This window comes from Esox lucius, chromosome 18 (genome assembly GCF_011004845.1).
Source record: "Esox lucius isolate fEsoLuc1 chromosome 18, fEsoLuc1.pri, whole genome shotgun sequence".
NCBI classification, from domain to species: Eukaryota; Metazoa; Chordata; class Actinopteri; order Esociformes; family Esocidae; genus Esox; species Esox lucius.
The window spans coordinates 9,189,042-9,209,771 of NC_047586.1; the positions used below are offsets into that span (position 1 = coordinate 9,189,042).

Below are 20,730 nucleotides of genomic sequence, written 5' to 3' on the forward strand. Positions count from 1 at the left end.
GTGAATGGAGCAACAAGATAAGGGTCACTAAAACGACTCGGAATCGGAATGTTTCCTGTTTTCATCTCTAATTATTCTGTCGAATCACCATTGGGCGAAGGCATTACTGTACGAACAAAATTATAGCCTGCTCGGCTACAAATCAAGGTATGCCTTAAAAACATAAAACCGCACAAAACCGGCCACCTCCCATACCACTTTTGCCCGTGAGCGTGGAAGTTCAAATCGAGTTAGCTTTATAGAACTCCCTCAAACATTCGATTAATCTGGTCTGGTCGTACGGGTAGGCATGTTAATCTCTGTGGTCCTTTTAGTGAGTGAACTGTTTTCATTTATCCACCATCTTTGGTGTTGTTTCCTTCACAATTTTTATAGACGACAGCTAGAAGATGGCGATGAAACAAACAACAATTTATGCTCTATTTATTCTGTTTATGTCATTCATTAGGGTGGAGTCTGCACCTCGACAATTGAACACGGTACGAAAGGACAGAACCACCAATAATTCAACTGGCTGTATCTATTTTGTGTCAGATAGCCAGCTTATTTTGTTAGCCAGCTAGCTAAGAATGCATTAAAGCTGACGTTACCTTCTTTTCTATAATCTGACTCAATACAGTAATGGCTGTGTTGTTACCGTTAGACGGCATGTGCTCAATACTATTGATGTTTATTTTAACACCTAACTTAATTAGGTGGTAATTATATAATGGTGATCAGTACACTAATATCTTGCTTTGCGATTCTTGATTTTCACTCAGGAAAGCATACTGATCAATGTGACAGCGGGGACATTGGGTGATACACAGGTGCAGGAGTCCAACAATTTGCAGGTAAGTTGTATGTTGTAGTCCCTAGTTAGCCCTGTCAGAATGTAATAGAACCTAAACTTTAACATTATTTATTTTCAGATAAACCTGAATATATCAGTAGATGAGGAGCAGGTGCTCATTAATGACATCCCTGTTGAGTTGTCTGGGGTGACCAGGTTAAACTGCCAAGCCTTGCTGTGTGAGTAGTGAAAATATTCTGCTGCCTTAAACTTTGTTACATCCCTGCATTCTGCCCGACTAACCCAACTTTCCAATTCCATTTACAGTGGATACCACCAATGGCACCAGTGAATTTGAATCTGGTGACTATGTGTCCACGGTCACCCGGGTGATGGTGAGCCAGAATCGCCTGTGGAGTGAATTAGAAGAGGTGGTGGCTCTCCAGGTGCTCAGCGAGGTCATCGAGATGGAGGGAAAGAAGGTGAAGTTGGTTGACGGGGACATGGAATCAGGCCGTGACTGCGGATTCGACTTCCGGTATCATTAGTCCGGTTGACCAATGGATGTGGCGCTTCCCGATACTCCTGCGCATATTGCAGATCACATTTTGCACATCTATTGATTCTCTTCGCAGTCTCTGTTCAACTCTTAGAGTTCAGGCTTCACTAGCCATTAGTCAGATTCAGAATTGCCTGCATTTGCTCTCATGAAATTGAGGAGGTGACACATAATGTGTGGTGAACATATAATAATTGGACGAGAGAGGTGAATATATCCTATAAATAAACTTGATGTACTAATTTACAGATTTACAGTTCCAGTATATGGATCTATCTAGATCTGATCAAGGTTGATAATTTAGACTTGAGTAGAGTAAATTGCAGCTATTTAGTTCAGAGTGTGGAAGTGGCCTTATGTGGTAAGAATAGTCTGGTTAATATCTATGGGTGAGGGCCACACCTTAGGGAACAAAATCTTTCAGGTTGTGGCATTTTTCTGGGCTAGATTAACATGTACTGCCCACTGGCCTGCCAGAGGATAATGTTTTGGAGTAGTGGATGGGAGGGGTCAGTAATGCTCTTCCCTGCGCACACTTGATCTGGAATCATTTTGGACCTAAACAAAGGGCAGGTAGTAGTGAATGACATAAATGTTTTTCATATATTATTCCATTGTTTACAAAACTGCGATCAGTGTGATCTATGCCGTGAGACATTGATGCAGCTTTGATTTAACTTGATAAAATGAGCACAGAGTAGGCCAAAGAATAAACACAAACCCAGAACATGATCCACACATGCCCAGAAGCTTAATACAGCTCTGAATCTCTTGGCCTGTCGAAGCACAACCACTACAAATAATAATGGTGTTAGAACAGTTATATAACTGCTCTAGGAGCATGTTCGCACTGTGATCATACATTTGTCATACAATGGTGGAAAATCTGTGATCTTACGGATTTTACATTTATTTTCTATTTTTTTAGGTCCAGCAGCCAGAAATGTGTGAAGTAAAGATACTTCTGAGCCCCAATTTTCAGAAGCTAGCTCAGTATACCAACACCTACCCAATTGGGCATAGTGAGATTTCCAGGATCCCAAGGGAAAATGATGTGGTCATCACAGATCCAACGAATCCTAAGAAAGGTACGCAAGAAATGCATTTTCTTCTCTTCTCGTACCCCGGATGACGACGACAACTAATTTGCGTCGCTAAAGCAATGTTCCTGATTAAGTTGGTACATTTTAATTATCCCCAATCCTTTTGCTCAGCAGAAGACCAGGTGATGTCCCAGACCACTAGTCAGTACCCTCTGAAGCACGCCGAAACCACCCAAGAGGAGACTGCGGCGCCAGGAAAGCTCCCAGAGACCCCCCTCCGCATGGACCCAGACCTGCTGTACGAAAACAGTGACGATGAGGATGACTTGAGAGTGCTGTCGGATCAGATGCAGACAGACACGCCCCCCAGGGATTCTTTCTCCTCTTACAGTGTAAGTGAGCCTCGCATCCAGAGTCAAATCTGGCCCACGCTGTTCCTTTGCAGGATTGTGCGCTCACTGTGCTTGGAAACTCCGCCTGTTTTGCAGGCCATGTGTCGATGGGTGGAGGACGTGAAGATCCGCCTGCGACGCTTCTGGTCGGAGTCCTTGCCACTGTTCTTCTTGGTCATGTGGGTGGTGGTGATCGGTGTTGTGGGGTCGGCCGTCATTGTCAAGATCTTGGACCTGCTTTTCCCAACGTGTGAACACAAGTATGTTTTCCCACGGCTTCCGTCTAAACCTGCTTTCAGTTTAAACATTTGTCCGGCCAGTGTGCGTTAGTTGTTGGCCACTCTACTGCCAATGACTGATTCTTAGTATCTCTCATCTTGATTAAGTATGATGCTTATGAGGAAACTTGACAATGTTGCGTTTTCTCCTCCCAGGGGAATTCTTCATTTAAATCCTGCCACTCTGATGCCAGAGGACGAAAAACACACCCTGCTAGAGAACATTGAAATACAGGCAGAGGAGGACAAACAGCCTTAAAGGGGTGCTGAAGACTGACTCTGGAGTGAGTCTGATTGCGGTTGTTGAAAACACAAGGCATTATGTGGTTATAGAAACCATCATCTATTTTGTAGCACTTATTACACATGCATTACACCCCCAGGGTTGTGTTTGTCCTCCAACATTATAGCATCAACACATCTGAGATGTTAGTACTGGAAGCAGATACTCCTGGACCTGGTTACCTACTGATCTGTTACTTCATGATGATTGTGTTACCTCACAGTGCCTCAGTAACATTTCTGCTTTGCGTTGAGAAAAACAGACCGTTGTTTATTTTTCCGATTGCTCGTTTCATAATATTTCGCCATTCCAACTGGAGGGTTGAACTGAGATTTGCGTGAAACTTTAAATCATAACATACAAACAACTTTTATTTACTGGGTTTCAACCCGTTCATATTGAGTTGGAACTCAACAACTTTAAACAGCAAATGTAATGTTGCTATTGCATTTTGACTGAATTTGATGGCCTGTGCTTATGTCCATAAAATGGACGAATTGACCTAGTCTTGCAGCCATCATTGGATGCAGTGCAAAAGAAATAATGACGACGAGATCACAAACCAACCATTACAGTTGAATAAAGGCACTATTCTTAAAGCTAAATAATCTTGAAAGCATATTCACTTTCAGATAGACCTGTAAAACATAGAACAGACATGAGCTGAAGTAGAGAATCATGTCCAGTCTATACATTCGTTTTCTAATCGCTCTGACAACATGGCACTCACTGAGACCCTGCTGCTTCATTAAATGCGTTTGTTTGCATTTTAACTGAAATGTATGAATATGGTTACTTGACGTTCTTTGCAATGTGAAGGAATGACATTGTCATGTGCAGTGAAGGTGGATGTGTGAATCAACACCTAAAGGACCTTTGTTAATTATTAATTTTTTTCAAGCACCCCTTACTTTTAGTCTTATAGTTCCTAGTCACACCCAGTCTTGTCCCAATAGCTAACTGGCAGGTTTGCCCCAAAGCAGGCTAGGCATGAGAAAAATATAACTCAATCAGCGGGTATGTTTACAGATACACTGTAATAATTAAACCTACTGTAAACTGATTACAGCAGTAGGGCAATACTACTCAGCTGATATTAAGATTGGCAATTTCCTGTGTGTATCAGTCCCATCAGGAAGCCTGAAATAAGACTCGTCCATAAAAACAATAATGGCATTGTGTGCATGTAACCGTACCCAACCGGATTCTGGAGACTAGGCTTCTGGTTGACTTGCGCTTTGGCATTGAATACCACCCTGGCACCTTTGGCTTTCTGCCTCAACAGAACTTGCATCAAAAGCCATAACAGGGTGTTGCGATTGGCTGTCCAACAGCTTCTTAGGAAACTGCATGCTGACAAGTGGGTAAAGTGGAACTTAACATTGTTCTTTTACCTTTTTGTTGCTTCTACGGTGCCTCACGACTCCATTTCAGTTTTGTGCGTTGTACTGAAGCATGGGAGCATGACTCGTGTGATGTATTTTCATTTGAATCAAAGTGTACATTGAATTCCCAAATCCTAAATAAATGTGTTTCTGTATTGTTCTTGTGGCATTCACTCTGTCTTAACACTAAAGCCAGGTAACGCGGTGAGGGGATTTGGAGACCTCATGAATGCAAGTACTTCACTTTTATAACTTTATTAACAAAGCATTGTTAGTGTTCTATGATAGCATATAAATTCACAAAATGTGATGAGAACCAGTTTCTCCCTAAACATACATTTAGAAAATAAAATTGTGTATAAAATAAAATGTACAGTAATAACTTTGATTAACAGATACCCAAACAGTATTTTACCAGATAAAACCTAAAGACCTGATACTTTGATAGTAAAAGATGTTCTACAAATGATCATAGGATTTGCTGTCAAGAGACCTAGCAGTGCAAATTGTCACTCAAGTATAAATGGACCCTACTAAAACATTTTGGAATGTATTCTACTATCCTTGTTTTATTTTGGGCCATAATAGAAGTTAAGTGCATATGGTTACCCTAATGTACTTCAAGAGACGTTGCATCGCCTGGCCTAAAATATAATTTACAAATGAAGGGAAGACCCCGCCCCGCCAAGCAGAGGAGGTGCTGCAGACGTCCTTAATAAACACTAGCAGGAGCCAAACTCTTCGATCCACTTCTCATATTTCTCGAGGTCTGAAGCAGAAACCGACTTGGAGACTTTCTTCAAAGAAGACTCAAAGTCCTCCATGGTGGTGGGCATGTGCATCTCATCTCTGGAGAGGTTACGGATCTCTTCTGGCGTCAACCCCTCAATCCTCCGTCGCATGGCCATCAGAGAGGCGTCCCTATAGACATTAAGACCGAGTTCACTCAAGGCAGTGGGAAAACAATTACTCTGCTACTGCTTGAAGATGCATCCCACGATTATTGCCGACTGGTTGGAAAAGTGGCGCCAGCGAGACAAAAGGGGTCCCCAAAAGTGGTTTACTTTGCCATTTTGTGCCCTTGTGTGTCATCAAAACCATTTGTATACAAACTTTTACTTTGACTAACTGATGTTAGCCCAGACTAATTCCTATGGACTTCAGAGTCTGGGAAGGGCGTTTTGATTTTGTCAGCAAGGGGTGTTAATAATTAAGGGGATACACACCACTGGTTGGAAATCTCCATTTTAAATCGAACAAATCATAATCTATGGTTTACTTACTAAGCACCAACTCATGAAACCAAACTCTTATTTAGCGTTCCCTGCTGTGTGATTTCAAAGGTTGCTTCAGCCAGGCTAAACTATGATCATATCATTAAAGTATGATAGTGATTCTACTTTTAAGCACATGAACAACCTATTAGACATCCAGACCAAAATAGTAGGTTTAAAAAATTATTTTATTAATGGCAACATACCTCAGTCTGCACATTTAACTAGGCTAAGGGTGGTTGGTTCCTCATTGTTTAAATTGTTTTCAAATTTCAAAAACTGAGTTTTAGGAAAACAAATGAAACAGCCTTCCGTTTTGTTTTAGATGTTTGCAAATGTACAAAAAAAACTAAAACACGAAAAGGCTTTACCTGCACACATTGGTGATGTCCGCTCCGGAGTACCCCTCCATCTGTTCTGCTATCTTTGCCATGTCCACATCGTTGGACAGCTCCAGCTCCTTCAGATTGATCCTCAGCAGCTCCACTCTGCCCTTGGCTACAGAGGAAAACCCACACACAGTAAATACACATACACTGGCATTTAAACTACTTGACAGCAGTGTGCACGTTCTGACCCGGCAAAACTTTGCCAACGATTTTCTGCCTTGCTCTGAGAAATCTTTTGAGGATGGTCACACCTTGGGAGATTCACTACTTTCAAACCTGGTGACCGCATATCTTACACTAAACAAATAGAAGCACCAGTTTGTTTGTATGTATGTGTGTGTATAATATTCTATTACTGAGGGGAAAAAACTACTCCAGCGAGCCAATTGAGACAGGTTAATACAGTAGATAACATGAAATAGACCCGGAACATTTCTGAAGACGTTTCTAGCACTTTGACAGTGTAGAGTAGGTCCGTACAAAGCCTGTACACAAAATACAGCTCAACCTACAATTATTTTTGTTATTATTTTGAACTAAAAGTATCACCCATATCTGAAAAGACCAGCAAATGAGGCCTTTCTTTTACAGAGTGGCAGTGGACCACTCTTTGTTCAATCATTCAAAGAAGAAGCATCACCTAACTTGTGGAACCAGATGTATCCCCCTAAACACTCTCTGAATAGGCTAGTTGCAGCTATCTTGTTCTGATCTGAACAAAGTTCAATACCACTGTCTGCCTCTCCATCTATCTGCCGATCATAAACATTGAAAATGGCAATACAAATATGTACGTTGAGTGACTGTCCACTTAAAGTTAAACAAAAATATTCGTCTGTACTGATTCAAGAAAACAGTGCTACAGCGAGTAGTGTTCTTGTACCTGAAGGCAGAGGGATGTAGATTCTCTTCTCCAGACGTCGTCTCAGAGCCTCATCGATATCCCAGGGGAAGTTAGTAGCTGCCAGCACCATCACCATCTTGGAGGGATCCTCATTCTCTGATGCCCCTCCAACACCTAAACAACGGCCAAATAAAGCATAAGCAATATGGAAACGAAAGCCACATTCAATCACCGTCTATGGTACAATAATTTATTAGGTAATCAACACTCTTATATGTATACATTTATGGGGCATGTAATCATCTGGGCCTTCAACAAGCAGTGGCTGCTTTAACTGTACCATCCATTTGGACCAGTAGCTCGGCCTTGACCCGCCGGCTAGCCTCATGTTCCTCTGAAGTTCCTCTACGGCTACACATCGAGTCAATCTCGTCAATGAATATAGTAGTGGGTGCATAGAACCGGGCCTGTGTGGGAAATGGACAACACAAAAACACCCCTCTTTCAAATTTCATTTTTTCTGTCACTAGAAAATGAGGGTGACAGAGGGTGCCGATGAGGGAGAATCTTACCATTTCAAATAGTAGGCGGACCAGTTTTTCTGACTCTCCTCTGTACTTGGAAGTAAGTGTGGAAGATGAAACATTAAAGAATGTGGTTCTGCACTCTGTGGCAACAGCTTTGGCCAGCAGTGTCTTTCCTGTGCCCGGGGGGCCCACCATCAGGACCCCCTAGGGGAAATAGGGACATGACACAGATTAGCATCATTTAAAAAAAAATCCAATCAGAAATAATTTATAAGTCCAGTGAGCCTTGGACTTCCATGTTTACCTTCCATGGTCTTCGAATGCCTTTGAAGAACTCCGGCATCCACATAGGTAGCACAACAGCTTCTTTTAAAAGCTTTTTGGCTTCCTCCAAGTCTGCTATATCGTCCCTACAGTAATTACAAGAAATGTTTTTTTCTCGTTAGACAACCCTGGTAAACGTTCATGTTACTTGTCCTTTATTGATACCGATAAATCAGTTGTTAAAGTGAGTTGATTATCCTGTCCAGGACATTAATCATAGCCAGTCACACACCATTTGACATTGGGATTCTGTGATATGATGTCTCTCTCCAAAGCCTCGATAAGGTCTTTGTCACATCCTTGTCCATCAAACCTTTTAACCTCTTTCTCTGAGACATCAGCTTTGTTCTGGAAGGCAAACACACTGGATTACTTGTCAACCCTGCAGGGGCTCATAAGAATCATGTGTCAAAGGTTTTCTCTATCCAAAAACCGGACTGACAAGGTGGTGAGGATCTGAGGTAAACACACAGAGTGAAGGATGTTTGGTCAACAATGCAAATAGGTTTGCTTGGGTATTGGCATGCAAATCATTAAGTATTTTCCTATTCCAGTTCCTAGGTCAGTAGTAACACCTGGAACAATATTTTTCATATACTCTGTGAAAAGACGGCACTTCCACATGGAAGATTGAATATGCGGTTTAATTATGTGAAGCGATGGGATAACAAAGGACCTTCCAGAGCATATTTGCAACCTTGATGGTGCTTTGTTTTTCACCTTGTCATCTTTTGGTTTGGCCGGGCCCTCTCTCTTTTCCTTGCCCTTTAAAGGTTTAGCTCGGTCACCGTTAGGCCCGCGTGGTGACTGGCGATGCGGTGCACGCACACCAGCCACATTCAGCCGGTTATTGTGAGGTTTACCGTCTTTGTAGGGAACCGGGGGCCTCCTAACCGGAAGAGGAGAGGATCTTTGAGGAAAGAAGGGATTACTTTTGATAGATCAGCCTAAGCACTCCAAATGATCAACTCAGGTCCAGCTATTTGTCATGATAAAACATAAAGGTCTAGCTACCTGGATAAGAACATCAACTAAACTACTCAAATGTACCGTTGCGAGAGCTGAGAGAGAACGAACAGGCCACCTCAAGGAATGCTGAGCACTAATCTCACTCATGTGACTGCATCATTATTTTCTTCAGACAAAACAGCCCAATGCTACTCTCTTACTAGCTGAACTGTATAACCCCATCAGATACTAATGCAACGCCCTAAAAACCAACTTATTTTTCCAGTAAAGTATCCACTTACGAAAGACTGGACCTCTAAATGTATACACCAAAATAGCAATTAGTCCAAATCACCTGCGCTCTACTTGTACGGGCCATACGTCACTGATGCCATCTCGATTACTTGGTGATTTGGATGGGGTGGTCTCCAGTTGAAAACTTTCTAGAGTCGTCATTATTTCTTGAACCTGTTTGTTTTCTTCGTTTATCTCTTGCCATACCTATTAAGAAAACAACAGCAAGTAGCGGGATTTGCTGAATTTGAAATAGTTTGAAAATAAGAAATAAACGGTTCTTACCTTTTGCCATTTTTGTTGGAAACTACTGTCCCGTACAGTAAAAAGGTATTTCTTGATTTGTTCAAGTACTCCCTGGTAGCAAACTATCGCAGAGCTGTAGTTCCCAAGTAATGCGTACTCACGAGCAAGTTTCACGTTTTCATTGATCTCATGCAGACTCATTCTATGAAAGATAAATAACATGTTATTATATGTTTAAGGCTATAGTGATTGTTGTGATTTTATAATGTACTTCCTCCCAGCAAGCATGGCAACACAGGTTATGTGAAACAAAACATCGAGCACGACACGATTCGACAAAGATGGACAGTACTGAAGATGCCAGCTGTGACAGGGAGCTAGCTAGCTATATTTGCAAGATTAGCATAGTTACTAACTGGCCAAAAGCTAGCAAACAAGTTTCTCGTGAACGAGCAACAACATTTAGAGAAACTACATAATGTTCATACCGTTACTAGCAGATAGCAAATGTCCTGTCAAGTATTTAAAGTGCAAAGTAGCTCTCACAAACTTATTTTAGCATGCTAATTAGCTGTAGTGCTAACAAGCTTCACCCACCTGTTGCACTGGGAGGAAAAAACGAAGAAAAAAAAGGATAGAACACCGCACCCAAGGATTGAAACACAAATTGATCCAAGGTTTTAAAAATAAAACCAATTATTTCAACGGTAGCTAATAACATTAATATTTGTTTCTGACATGAGCTAGTTACATTACAAAATCCCGACAAACACAACACACCCGCCTCGAATGTTTGAAGCTGTCAACTAGCGTCACATCCTGAACTTTGGTCAGATTCTGAGCTGCAGCCTATGCACTTTTCGGGAGCAACTGTCGGTATTCCATGTACTGAAACGTATTATGATGGCTATGAAATTAACGCCTCACGTGGGTGAAGAGATACCAGCATATTTGATTTGGATATTGGTTTGGGATATTTCCAGGGTTGCCAGTGTAAAACACAATAAAATGGAATGCGTGAGATTGCTCCGTGTTTAACATTCTTTATTCATCACCCCTCTCCCTGCACCCAACCCCACAAAATATATTTACACTATTATCAGGTTATGACATCTTTACAACATTTCAAGAAACCAGAGCAGTATTCAGATTCCATTACTACATTCAGATCTTTCCAAAACACTCATTAATGCGGAAAATATGGAATTAAGGCCGGAGTCCTATCCATCCACACAAAGCTGTGAGCTATTAAATAATGTCATGCTTTTATCCACCTTAGTCCTTTACGAAAAAGTAAGCCCATACACAGCATATTCAAGTGCTTTGGTTAAGAGACTGAATGAAAGTGATGAAAGCAGATGCTACTTTAAGGCTATGGAAATTAGAAAAAGTATTGTACATAGCATAATGGAGAGTGCGTGCCTCAGTCATCATCAGTTGTTTTGTGTACGAGTCATTACAATAAGTAGGTTCCGATTGGCCTCTTCCGGCAAAATGAAAACAGGACAAAAAAGGAACTTGGAACGATCGTTACCAATGATTACAGAGGATAAAGATTTTAGCGGGGAATAATGAAGAGGGCCTGCCCTAATGAGTATCAACTAACCAACAGGATGAAAAAATATTTACATCAAATGCGTACAACAATTTATAAATAAATTTTATGTATAAATTAGAAAAACATAAAATCCTAGTTCAATCAACTAAGTGTAGTCTAGTTAAAAATGCCAGTCAGATTATTTCCCCATATTCAGTATTTGGTGAAAGAGTAGAAGATCAAAAGGCACAGCAATCAATAATTCAAGAGTTACTTAGCCCTGCAAATTCTACCAGAGTGATATCACTAATATATCCCCATTGCAATGGACCTATTAAATATAAATTAAGACAATAACCAATAAAAACATGTTCCAGCAAAAAAACTGTTATCCCATACTTGAATATCAACTAGCATCACCAGTTTATAATTTCTTAAATAAATAAAGGTTTAGAAAGGGGTATGTCTTCAAAGAGCACCCTGATATTTGTTCTTTCAATTCATTTGTTTGACTGTTTACAGTCAACAACATTGTACCCTGTACAAACCATGAATGCACCTGTAGTGTGGGGAAAAACCTTCCTCCTCCAGACTGTAGTGTCGACATAGTATATCGTAGTTACACACACTGTGCACATCGCACACACAGACACACACACACAAGCTCAGACACACGCGCACACACACACCCAACCTCTTCACCCACTCTCTGACAAACCATTAACACACACCTATTATGAGCCAACAGTCTGGCAGAACCAATGTGTCCTCAAAGATCCTACACATAGACCAAATCTCGACCCTGTGCCCCTCTGTGAATCTCCTCTCGTTCCCCCTGTTCCTGGGCCTCAGAGTCTGCCTCGTCCCCATCAGAGCCCTCCTCATACTGTACACCGATGGGCTTGGGGCAGCTGTAGGGGTGGCCGTTGTCATCGAAGAAGCGGCGGAAGGTGAACTCGTAGAAGGCGTGCTCCGGGTGCTTCCCGTTCCTGAACCAACCGTTCAGTGTGTCGTTGTGGTTGCCCTCGCCTTTGTTGTCGCTACTCCACAGCTTGTCTGGGTCCACCGGGTCGAAGTTGGACGTGTCTGTGCAGTGCGCAATGGTGGGGATGTAAGGGGCAGGCTGCATCTGCCGCAGGTCGTGGGAGAAGTCGACGGTCTTAAAGAAGGGCTGCGCCTTGATCTCATCGGCACCGTTTTTGCCCAGGCGGTCCTCCGGCCCGCGGCAGAGTTTGATGATGAGGTCTGAGGCCTCGGGGCTGAGCTTGGCCTGAGGGGGGATGTGCAGGGTGCTCTGCCAGTTGATTACCTAGCGGGAAGGCAGGAATGCAGCGTCACGTAGGGAGCAGAGGAAAACAACTCCCATCAAACCAGGCCAACATGAGCCCTTTCGGAATTGGTGGAATTTACCTTGAGCTGGGTTTCCAGAGGTGTAGTCGCTAGGAAAGGAGGCTGCCCAACCACCATTTCATACAGAATCACGCCGACACTCCACCAGTCACACAGCTGGGTGTATCCTTAAACAGAGGAGTAGCACAGGCGAACGTCAGACTAAACCAAGACGACTACCAGCGACAGTGACATTTCATACATTATGCTGATATCAGAATGTCCCTCCCGCGTCAAAACTTCAAACACAACCCATAATGTCCCCAGCCTCGGCCCAGTCCCCAGCCTCACCCGTCCTTAGCAGCACCTCGGGAGCGATGTAGTTGGGCGTCCCTACCAGGGAGTGGGCCAGGCAGCGCTGGTGTTGCCTCGCCTTCCTCCGCTCCAGGGGCTTGAGCCGGTCGGCACAGCGACAGTTTGCCGGGTCCTGCTCCCATTCCTTACTGAAGTCCATGCTGTCCTGCCGAACATGGTCTCCTGTACGGACAGACAAAACAGATTTAGCGTGGCCCCCCACCACAGCGTCCGCCCCTCCTCGTGGGCTGAAGCGTCGCCGCAGAGCACGCCGTACTAACCGCTCTGGTAGTACTTGGAGTCGTGCGTCCAGCGGAAGCCGGTGCACAGGCCAAAGTCGGTGAGCTTGATGTGTCCATCGCGGTCAATGAGGATGTTGTCCGGCTTGATGTCGCGGTGGATGAAGCCCATCTTGTGGACGCTCTCCACGGCGCAGGTGAGCTCGGCGATGTAGAACTGAGCCAACTCCTCTTTGAAGATACCAAGCCGGATCAGCAGGCTCATCATGTCCCCCCCGGGGATGTAGTCCATTACAAAGTACAGGTTGTCCTTGTCCTGGAAGGAGTAGTAGAGACGCACCACCCACTCATTGTCAGCCTCCGCCAGGATGTCCCTCTCCGCCTTAACGTGGGCCACCTGGTTCCTCAGGAGAACGTCCTTCTTGCGCAGGGTCTTCATGGCGTACAGGGATCCCGTGTCCTCTTTCCGGGCTAGGCACACCTCCCCAAACGCTCCAACGCCCAGCGTCTTGATCCTCTTGAACATGGACTTGTCCATCTTGGCCCGCTTTAGTCGAATGTAGTTGGACTCTTTCCGAGACAGCATCATGCGCATCTGCTCTTGGGCATCCCCTGATAAACCCACCTACACAGTAAAAAGTGACAGATTACATTCCAGCCATTTTTGGAAAGCTCCCAAATTTGGTTTATTTAGGAGAGTACCACAGAACATTCGTTAGACACAAATAACACTTAACCACAAATTAGTAAAGCCACACATTCAACATGGTGGATCCATTTAAAAACACATCGAGGGGATGGGGGGGGTGGGGGGGTATGACAGACATTCCCAATATGTCTGGTGGTCTTGGCAAGCCTGAGTAAAGCTGGATGGAGCACTAACATGGGAAGTGGATGAGAAGGCATGCATCTCCCTTAAGAGTTAGTGTGATGCTGTCAGTCAACAGGGAGCTTCAAGCTGTTTAATTACAAGGGCCCATCTTTCAACAGCGGCTTACTTGGTCACTGATCTGTGGGGACTATTCAGGTCATTGATAGGAGATACCTTTACCTTCTACATCAGCTGTTAGTGACAGCAAGGAGAGAAAGAGAGAGAGACAGCTGAGCAGAAGGGAAGAATAGAACATTCAAAATGATGAAAATACAGGAAATAAATAGTAAGAAAAACTGACATTTAAGTAAGACTGTGGGAAGACATTGGACCGGGCTCTACACTGCTACTACCCATTCAAACCTGTAACCAATCATTGTTGACAATTATCATTAATATCTAAAATATCAATAACTGCACCCTTAAATGTATATATGATAACACAGTTTCTCCCCTTCATATATTAGAAACGGAAAATATATATAATCCATTACTGTGCCTAAATGGTGGCCTTTCAGCCAATAAACAAATATCACGCATTTCTTCAATTCCGAATTGAAACAATTGGACCATTGTTCAGCCTAATCTCAGACAGAGGCGGTACTCTCACCCTCTGCATCTCACTCTCCAGCTGCTTCTTTCTATGGATCCTCATCTGGTGGTTCTTCAGGACGTTCTCAACATGTTGCTCCATGAAGAACTTGAAGGCCTGCGGAGAGTAGAGCGGCACTCTGGGATCTCCTCGCCGCTCCTCGTCTTTCTTGTTCCGGCGCACGGGCACCGGAGACGTGGTGATCTGTTTATTCTCCTTCTCCGGCCCCGGAACCGCGGAGTCTGGGCCTTCTGGCCGGTCACCGGAGCTGCCGCCAGCCTCCTCTTCGGCAGCCTCCTCTCTCCCAGAACCAGGCTTAGGCCCTGGGTCATAGGCTGGGGAAGGTGGGGCAGGGTGCTGGAGGAGATGTTTGGGGTACGGAGGCGGAGGACCCTGATAACTGGGCACCTCTGCCCCGGCCTGTATGGGCACCTGGGGCCCGGGCGCTATGGCTGCTGGTGGTGTTAGCGGCTCCTGGTAGGTGGTGACAGGCGGAGGGGCTGGGGACTGGTGCATCCAGGGCGGGTGGGTGGGGGCCACGGCGGTGTGCAGCTCAGGTTTCTGCACGCGCATGCTCTTCACTGGCTGCAGGATGGGGGCCTGGGTGATGGCCGTCACAGTGGTGGCAGAGGGCTGGGAGCTGGCTGGGTGGCCCTGCCTGTTGCCCATCTGGTGACTGTTGAAGGAGTTAGACCTAACAGGGACGCCGTGCGACCACGAAGGCGACGCATCCTGGCCGGTGCCACCCGGGGACGACTGGCCCGGGCCAGTGGGAGCCTGGGACCTTGGCTGAGGCGCGCCGTACATGTCGAGATTGTGACTGTTCCGGTTCGGCGCCATCATCGACTGGGGGAGGTTGCCGCCGTTGGCGTAGGACGGGGAGGAAGCAGGACCTCCGGCCTGCATTTGCTGAGCCGTGGGGCTCTGCCTGCTGCTCTGGTTCACCGGGTAGGGGGGCGGCGGTTGTCTGCCCGCGCCGCTCTGGACTCCCATGTAGTCCGACTGAGAGTTGCCATTCTGAGGCCAGCCTGAAGGGAAACTGAACTTGTTTCCCCCAGAGCTCTGCATGATGATGGGCTGACGACCCATAGGCACTGGGCTCAGGCCCCTCTGGTTCTGGGCGGCCGGGGCCGAGTATCCATCGGGCCAGACCCCCTGGGGAACAGGGGAGATGCGGGGCACCATGTAATCCATGTTGCCCGAGAAGCGCTTGGTGGAAGGGTTACTGTCCCAGGACGATGGGGGCGGAGTGGCGCCTCTGTTAGGGGGAGGAGTGACACTCCGCACCTGAGGGGGTAGGGGAGGGTTGGCCCGTTGGTTGTTGCCAGGGTGGCCCTGTGGGAAGGACGGGGGAGGGCCTCGTCCAGCAAGGTCACCCTGGGGTCCAGGGCTATCTGGACGGTACATCATCCCATCCACCATCATGGGGACATGCCTCTGAAGTAGGGAGTCCTTGGAACCCTTCCAGCTCTGCCTTCTCAGCACCGGCTGCTGGATGTGAGATGAACCTGAAACTGTGGAAACAAAGTCAGCTCATAAGCAGGTAATATGCTGTAAAAAGAAAGTGCCAAATTGGGTATTGGCTACTCAAACGTTTCTAAGGATTAGTACAACTAAAATCATAAGCACACTCACTTAAAGGATTATTAGGAACACCTGTTCAATTTCTCATTAATAAAATTATCTAATTAACCAATCACATGGCAGTTGCTTCAATGCATTTAGGGGTGTGGTCCTGGTCAAGACAATCTCCTGAACTCCAAACTGAATGTCTGAATGGGAAAGAAAGGTAATTTAAGCAATTTTGAGCGTGGCATGGTTGTTGGTGCCAGACAGGCCGGTCTGAGTATTTCACAATCTGCTCAGTTCCTGGGATTTTCACGCACAACCATTTCTAGGGTTTACAAAGAATGGTGTGAAAAGGGAAAAACATCCAGTATGCGGCAGTCCTGTTGGCGAAAATGCCTTGTTGATGCTAGAGGTCAGAGGAGAATGGGCCGACTGATTCAAGCTGATAGAAGAGCAACTTTGACTGAAATAACCACTCGTTACAACCGAGGTATGCAGCAAAGCATTTGTGAAGCCACAACACGCACAACCTTGAGGCGGATGGGCTACAACAGCAGAAGACCCCACCGGGTACCACTCATCTCCACTACAAATAGGAAAAAGAGGCTACAATTTGCACGAGCTCACCAAAATTGGACAGGTGAAGACTGGAAGAATGTTGCCTGGTCTGATGAGTCTCGATTTCTGTTGAGACATTCAGATGGTAGAGTCAGAATTTGTCGTAAACAGAATGAGAACATGGATCCATCATGCCTTGTTACCACTGTGCAGGCTGGTGGTGGTGGTGTAATGGTGTGGGGGATGTTTTCTTGACACACTTTAGGCCCCTTAGTGCCAATTGGGCATCGTTTAAATGCCACGGCCTACCTGAGCATTGTTTCTGACCATGTCCATCCGTTTATGACCACCATGTACCCATCCTCTGATAGCTAATTCCAGCAGGATAATGCACCATGTCACAAAGCTCGAATCATTTCAAATTGTTTTCTTGAACCTGATAATGAGTACACTGTACTGAAATGGCCCCCACAGTCACCAGATCTCAACCCAATAGAGCATCTTTGGGATGTGGTGGAACAGGAGCTTCATGCCCTGGATGTGCATCCCACAAATCTCCATTGATAGGATAACAAGATGCTATCCTATCAATATGGGCCAACATTTCTAAAGAATGCTTTCAGTACCTTGTTGAATCAATGCCACGTAAAATTAAGGCAGTTCTGAAGGCGAAATGGGGTCAAACACAGTATTAGTATGGTGTTCCTAATAATCCTTTAGGTGAGTGTGTGATATATATATATATATATTTTTTTTATTATTATTATTATTTTTTTTATTACTAGTGGTTCCAAAATAATAGACCTTAAGAACATGGGGAGCTATGGTTATGTTTGTACTTATAGATTACACACACATGAACAACAACAACACATCCAAACTAATATGGGAGGTAAAAAAAAAAACATTAAAAAAAGGTCCCACACTACAGGTTTAATGTACATTAAATAAGATATACGCTATTTGCATCATTGAGATAGTAATGTCCATGTACACAAAGACTTAGGCAGCATTTTGTAACGAACACTGTGCATTCTCATCAATAATTTAAAATAAACGAGTAATGAGGGCTACTCATTTAAGATGGTTTATTGATCTTTTGTATATTGATGTGTTTCACAGGCCACCATTGGCAATAAGACCCTGGTCCCACTGGTGACTGTAATTAAAGAGACCCTGTATTGTAATATTACTTGAAGAAATTATGTTCTAGTAACTTTTATCATTTTAGATCAGAAGACAAATAACCAGACAAATAATAATCAGAAGAGTTAAGTTAAAAATTACAAAACAGTTAGGGATTTATTTGTAACTGATGTCAATTCATTACGTTCAGAGTAGTTACACTAGTTTGGTTATAGAACTTATATTTGAGGTTAACAGCATTCACCTGAATTTTTTTTTTTATATATAATTGTTTTGCAAGAGAGGTCACTGAAATATGAAAAAGCGAATAAATACAATACACAACATTTTAATTTCAAACACACTCCTCTCCACAAAGCATGGTTGATCAAAATAATATTGTTCGTTTAACTACTGCATCTTTAGCCACTGAAAATAGCTGAAGTGCCTGCCAAAAAAACACTTCTTTCCTACAAAATTAGTAGCTATTTCAGTGAACCACCGTGAAGAGGTTTTTTAAAGTGTGTCACAGAGGACGGATACGTACCGGGGGCTTTCATGCCTGCATTGTTGGGGCGGGGAGGGGCGGCCACCATTGCCTCCCTCACAGGATCCTGGTAGTTCATCTTACTAATATACTCTATGGCAGCCTCCAAGCTGCGACTGTTGGTCTGCTTCAGAGCACGGACCACCATTTCCTGCACACAAATCATTTACTAGCAATTAATTAACAGATATAAAAGAAAGGTTTGCATGAGGTACAGTTAGAAGAACTGCAGATAGAGTTTACATGACCTCAATAACCATCAGTAATTCCAATTAATATTTCCTTTCTTGCAGAGAAAAATGAGATACCAGTCGCTTTTCAAATGACACTGTATAATTGAAAATATATGTATTAATGATATAATGGAAAAATCAAAAATGTTATTAGACTCAGCCTCTGTGCTGACATGTCATGTGACAAACTGACTAGATGAAAACATCTTAAGCACGACAAAATACCAGCTCGAGCACGCTGCCATTAAAGCTGGTCATTCCACATTGCATAGCTTTCATATTTCACATTCGTTTCCTGTCACCCACCAACAAAAGGAACACAGTGTGCATTTTAGAGCCAAGTCTAAGGTATAATTCTGATTATTCAACAGCAACCAGTATGGACATTACTTGACAACACAGAATTATTTTAGTTGAATTCACTTCACATTTTATTAAGCTTTAATAATTACATAGCTGGAGTTTTGTTTACACCTGTACACTGTTTTGCTTACCTCCTCAAAGCCAGCAGAACACAGCTCCATCAGCATCTGTTTGTTTACCTCTGCATTCCTTCCAGAAGAGCTTGGCTCATTGGCAAAAGGCATCAGAGACTTGCGAATCTCCTGCAAGGCTTTGTGGTAGGGATTTTTGGGGTTGCTACCGCGTCCTTGCTGTCTGGGGTCATCAGGTAACACCTTTCCGGCACCTCCCATGTCTACTTTAGGGGCATCAGAAGGACGTGAAAGGTTCCGCAGACTCTCTCGAATTTCCTGCAGCATCTGGTGGCTGTTGCCACTGTAATTGCTGGCAGGGAAAGTCTTTGGTCGCGTCTGTCGATATCCTTCGGGTTTCTCCCCTCTCTTCATGTAAGAACATGTAGGTTGACAGCCAAAGGAATGAATGGCACCACACAGTAGTGTGTTACTGTAAGGGTAGCGGGGCAACAACAGAGCTTCAAGACTAAAAAGATTTTACACCTGCCTCATACTCAGTACCTGGGTGGAAACAAAACAAGCAGAACAATAAATGTCTTGCAGCAAATAGGAAGAATGCAATTTCGAATCAGATCAGAGTGATATTACACTACAGATTACTGTCAAATAGCATAGGCTATATATTACGGCAGGTACGTATTAAGGAAGATAACTATAAGTTGACTTTTGTAATAAACCTTTTAATTACATATGATGAATGCAACTAAAGTTAGCAAGCAAACGTGTATAAAGAAACAAATGGTACTGGTTCAAAATGTATCTAATTAGTAACGTCATTGTCAGATACCAAAGATGGTGTGATTAAACCTGTATATACCTAATTACGTTAACTAGTAACCGTGGAATTTTAGCTATGTACGCAAGAGTTACGTTTTCCAGACAACCAAGTTACAGAGTAAATATGTACCAGGACAAAAAGTATAGGTTTTAACTAACATCGTTAGTAAGCCTCTGCTCAATTTCAGTAGCCAGAGCTAACGTTAACTAGCCAGATAACTAGCTAGCAAAGCCCGGCTGCTGCAGGTTGTCTAAAACCTGCTATTGGTCTTGAAAAGCAGTACCAAAACCCAACAATTATAACTTCTAATGAATTCATGGAAGTTAACTTACAATGTACAGCAACAGTAACTGCATACGTGACTGCGAGCAATGTAGCTAGAACTATTTATAGCCAAGTTAACTAGCTAATGTAGCTAGTTAGCACGCAAGCTAAACACTGGTTGTTGTCAATGAACTTCCTTACCAGAAGAACAATTATTATTCTAATTAGATCTCCCGTCCAGGCTTCAAATCACCTAGAAAGCACAACAACCTATGAGTTATTCGATGGATTTAGACGAAGTTTGAAAGTGATTAACTTTCCGTGTCCAAACTGTGGATTGAATATTCCTGTGATGTCTGACAGAGACAAGTTACCCGGATGTGTGGGTTGTTTTTCCCATTTCCCACGATTCCACGCGACAGCACCTTTTCGGTCGTCACCATAGAGAAGGATAGAGAATTACATTTGACAAGGTTCATACAGCTATGGAGTTTTCTATTGAACTTGATTTCATGTCCTAGACTAGGTATAATCCGTGTCTGCAAAACCAGTCCTAAAAATACTGCTGCACCTTTAGAAATGCACACTTCAGATATGCAATGTCCCAGTAGGTGGCAGTATAGTGTAGCTTGTGAAAGGACTCACCTGAGACTGCGGCAGCAGGATACTTCTTTACCCAATAGGATTCTTTACCAAAAAG

General features: G+C 43.8%; 3 protein-coding genes across 7 annotated transcripts; 1 reads left to right on the plus strand and 2 right to left on the minus strand.

Moving 5' to 3' along the window:
• The first annotated feature begins 282 nt into the window (after positions 1-282).
• Positions 283-4,872, plus strand: ginm1 (glycoprotein integral membrane 1). Of its 2 annotated transcripts, none has more exons than XM_010882893.5 (8): positions 283-479; positions 762-833; positions 912-1,011; positions 1,100-1,254; positions 2,260-2,419; positions 2,546-2,766; positions 2,863-3,026; positions 3,201-4,872. In XM_010882893.5, exons 1-8 carry the CDS (start codon positions 390-392, stop codon positions 3,301-3,303), a joined length of 1,065 nt encoding a protein of 354 aa, XP_010881195.2. In that variant the 5' UTR covers positions 283-389; the 3' UTR covers positions 3,304-4,872. The 2 variants fall into 2 exon arrangements, with proteins under 2 accessions (XP_010881195.2, XP_012994120.2); XM_013138666.4 differs by having other exon boundaries at positions 2,549-2,766.
• A 100-nt stretch (positions 4,873-4,972) lies between these two features.
• On the minus strand, positions 4,973-10,406 carry katna1 (katanin p60 (ATPase containing) subunit A 1). 2 transcript variants are annotated; one of them, XM_010882896.5, is made up of 11 exons: positions 10,156-10,406; positions 9,598-9,760; positions 9,374-9,519; positions 8,791-8,959; positions 8,303-8,418; positions 8,051-8,156; positions 7,792-7,950; positions 7,560-7,686; positions 7,259-7,393; positions 6,358-6,484; positions 4,973-5,633 (listed from the first exon to the last, which is right to left on the minus strand). In XM_010882896.5, the coding sequence occupies exons 2-11, from the start codon at positions 9,757-9,759 to the stop codon at positions 5,435-5,437; spliced, it is 1,446 nt and encodes a 481-aa protein (XP_010881198.1). In that variant the 5' UTR covers position 9,760; positions 10,156-10,406; the 3' UTR covers positions 4,973-5,434. The 2 variants fall into 2 exon arrangements, with proteins under 2 accessions (XP_010881198.1, XP_010881196.1); XM_010882894.5 differs by having other exon boundaries at positions 8,791-8,980.
• A 170-nt stretch (positions 10,407-10,576) lies between these two features.
• Positions 10,577-20,429, minus strand: lats1 (large tumor suppressor kinase 1). Of its 3 annotated transcripts, none has more exons than XM_029114357.2 (9): positions 20,232-20,429; positions 19,007-19,489; positions 18,280-18,430; positions 16,677-16,733; positions 14,499-15,994; positions 13,060-13,642; positions 12,776-12,961; positions 12,506-12,612; positions 10,577-12,404 (listed from the first exon to the last, which is right to left on the minus strand). In XM_029114357.2, exons 2-9 carry the CDS (start codon positions 19,358-19,360, stop codon positions 11,874-11,876), a joined length of 3,465 nt encoding a protein of 1,154 aa, XP_028970190.1. In that variant the 5' UTR covers positions 19,361-19,489; positions 20,232-20,429; the 3' UTR covers positions 10,577-11,873. The 3 variants fall into 3 exon arrangements, with proteins under 3 accessions (XP_028970190.1, XP_028970191.1, XP_028970192.1); XM_029114358.2 differs by having other exon boundaries at positions 20,099-20,429; XM_029114359.2 differs by lacking the exon at positions 16,677-16,733.
• Between the last annotated feature and the right edge of the window lie 301 nt (positions 20,430-20,730).

Bases quoted from the DNA above. Each gene is read 5' to 3' on its own strand.
- ginm1 (XM_010882893.5), top strand. From the start codon at position 390: ATGGCGATGAAACAAACAACAATTTATGCTCTATTTATTCTGTTTATG. The intron at 480-761 runs GTACGAAAGGAC...ATTTTCACTCAG, and splicing joins CACCTCGACAATTGAACACG to GAAAGCATACTGATCAATGT. The intron at 2,767-2,862 runs GTAAGTGAGCCT...CCTGTTTTGCAG, and splicing joins ATTCTTTCTCCTCTTACAGT to GCCATGTGTCGATGGGTGGA.
- lats1 (XM_029114357.2), bottom strand. From the start codon at position 19,360: ATGAAGAGAGGGGAGAAACCCGAAGGATATCGACAGACGCGACCAAAG. The intron at 18,431-19,006 runs GTAAGCAAAACA...ATTTGTGTGCAG, and splicing joins GTTCTGCTGGCTTTGAGGAG to GAAATGGTGGTCCGTGCTCT. The intron at 16,734-18,279 runs GTACGTATCCGT...ATGTCTCAACAG, and splicing joins TGCAGGCATGAAAGCCCCCG to AAATCGAGACTCATCAGACC.
- katna1 (XM_010882894.5), bottom strand. From the start codon at position 9,759: ATGAGTCTGCATGAGATCAATGAAAACGTGAAACTTGCTCGTGAGTAC. The intron at 7,687-7,791 runs GTAAGATTCTCC...TTTCCCACACAG, and splicing joins TCCGCCTACTATTTGAAATG to GCCCGGTTCTATGCACCCAC. The intron at 7,394-7,559 runs GTACAGTTAAAG...GCCGTTGTTTAG, and splicing joins GCTACTGGTCCAAATGGATG to GTGTTGGAGGGGCATCAGAG.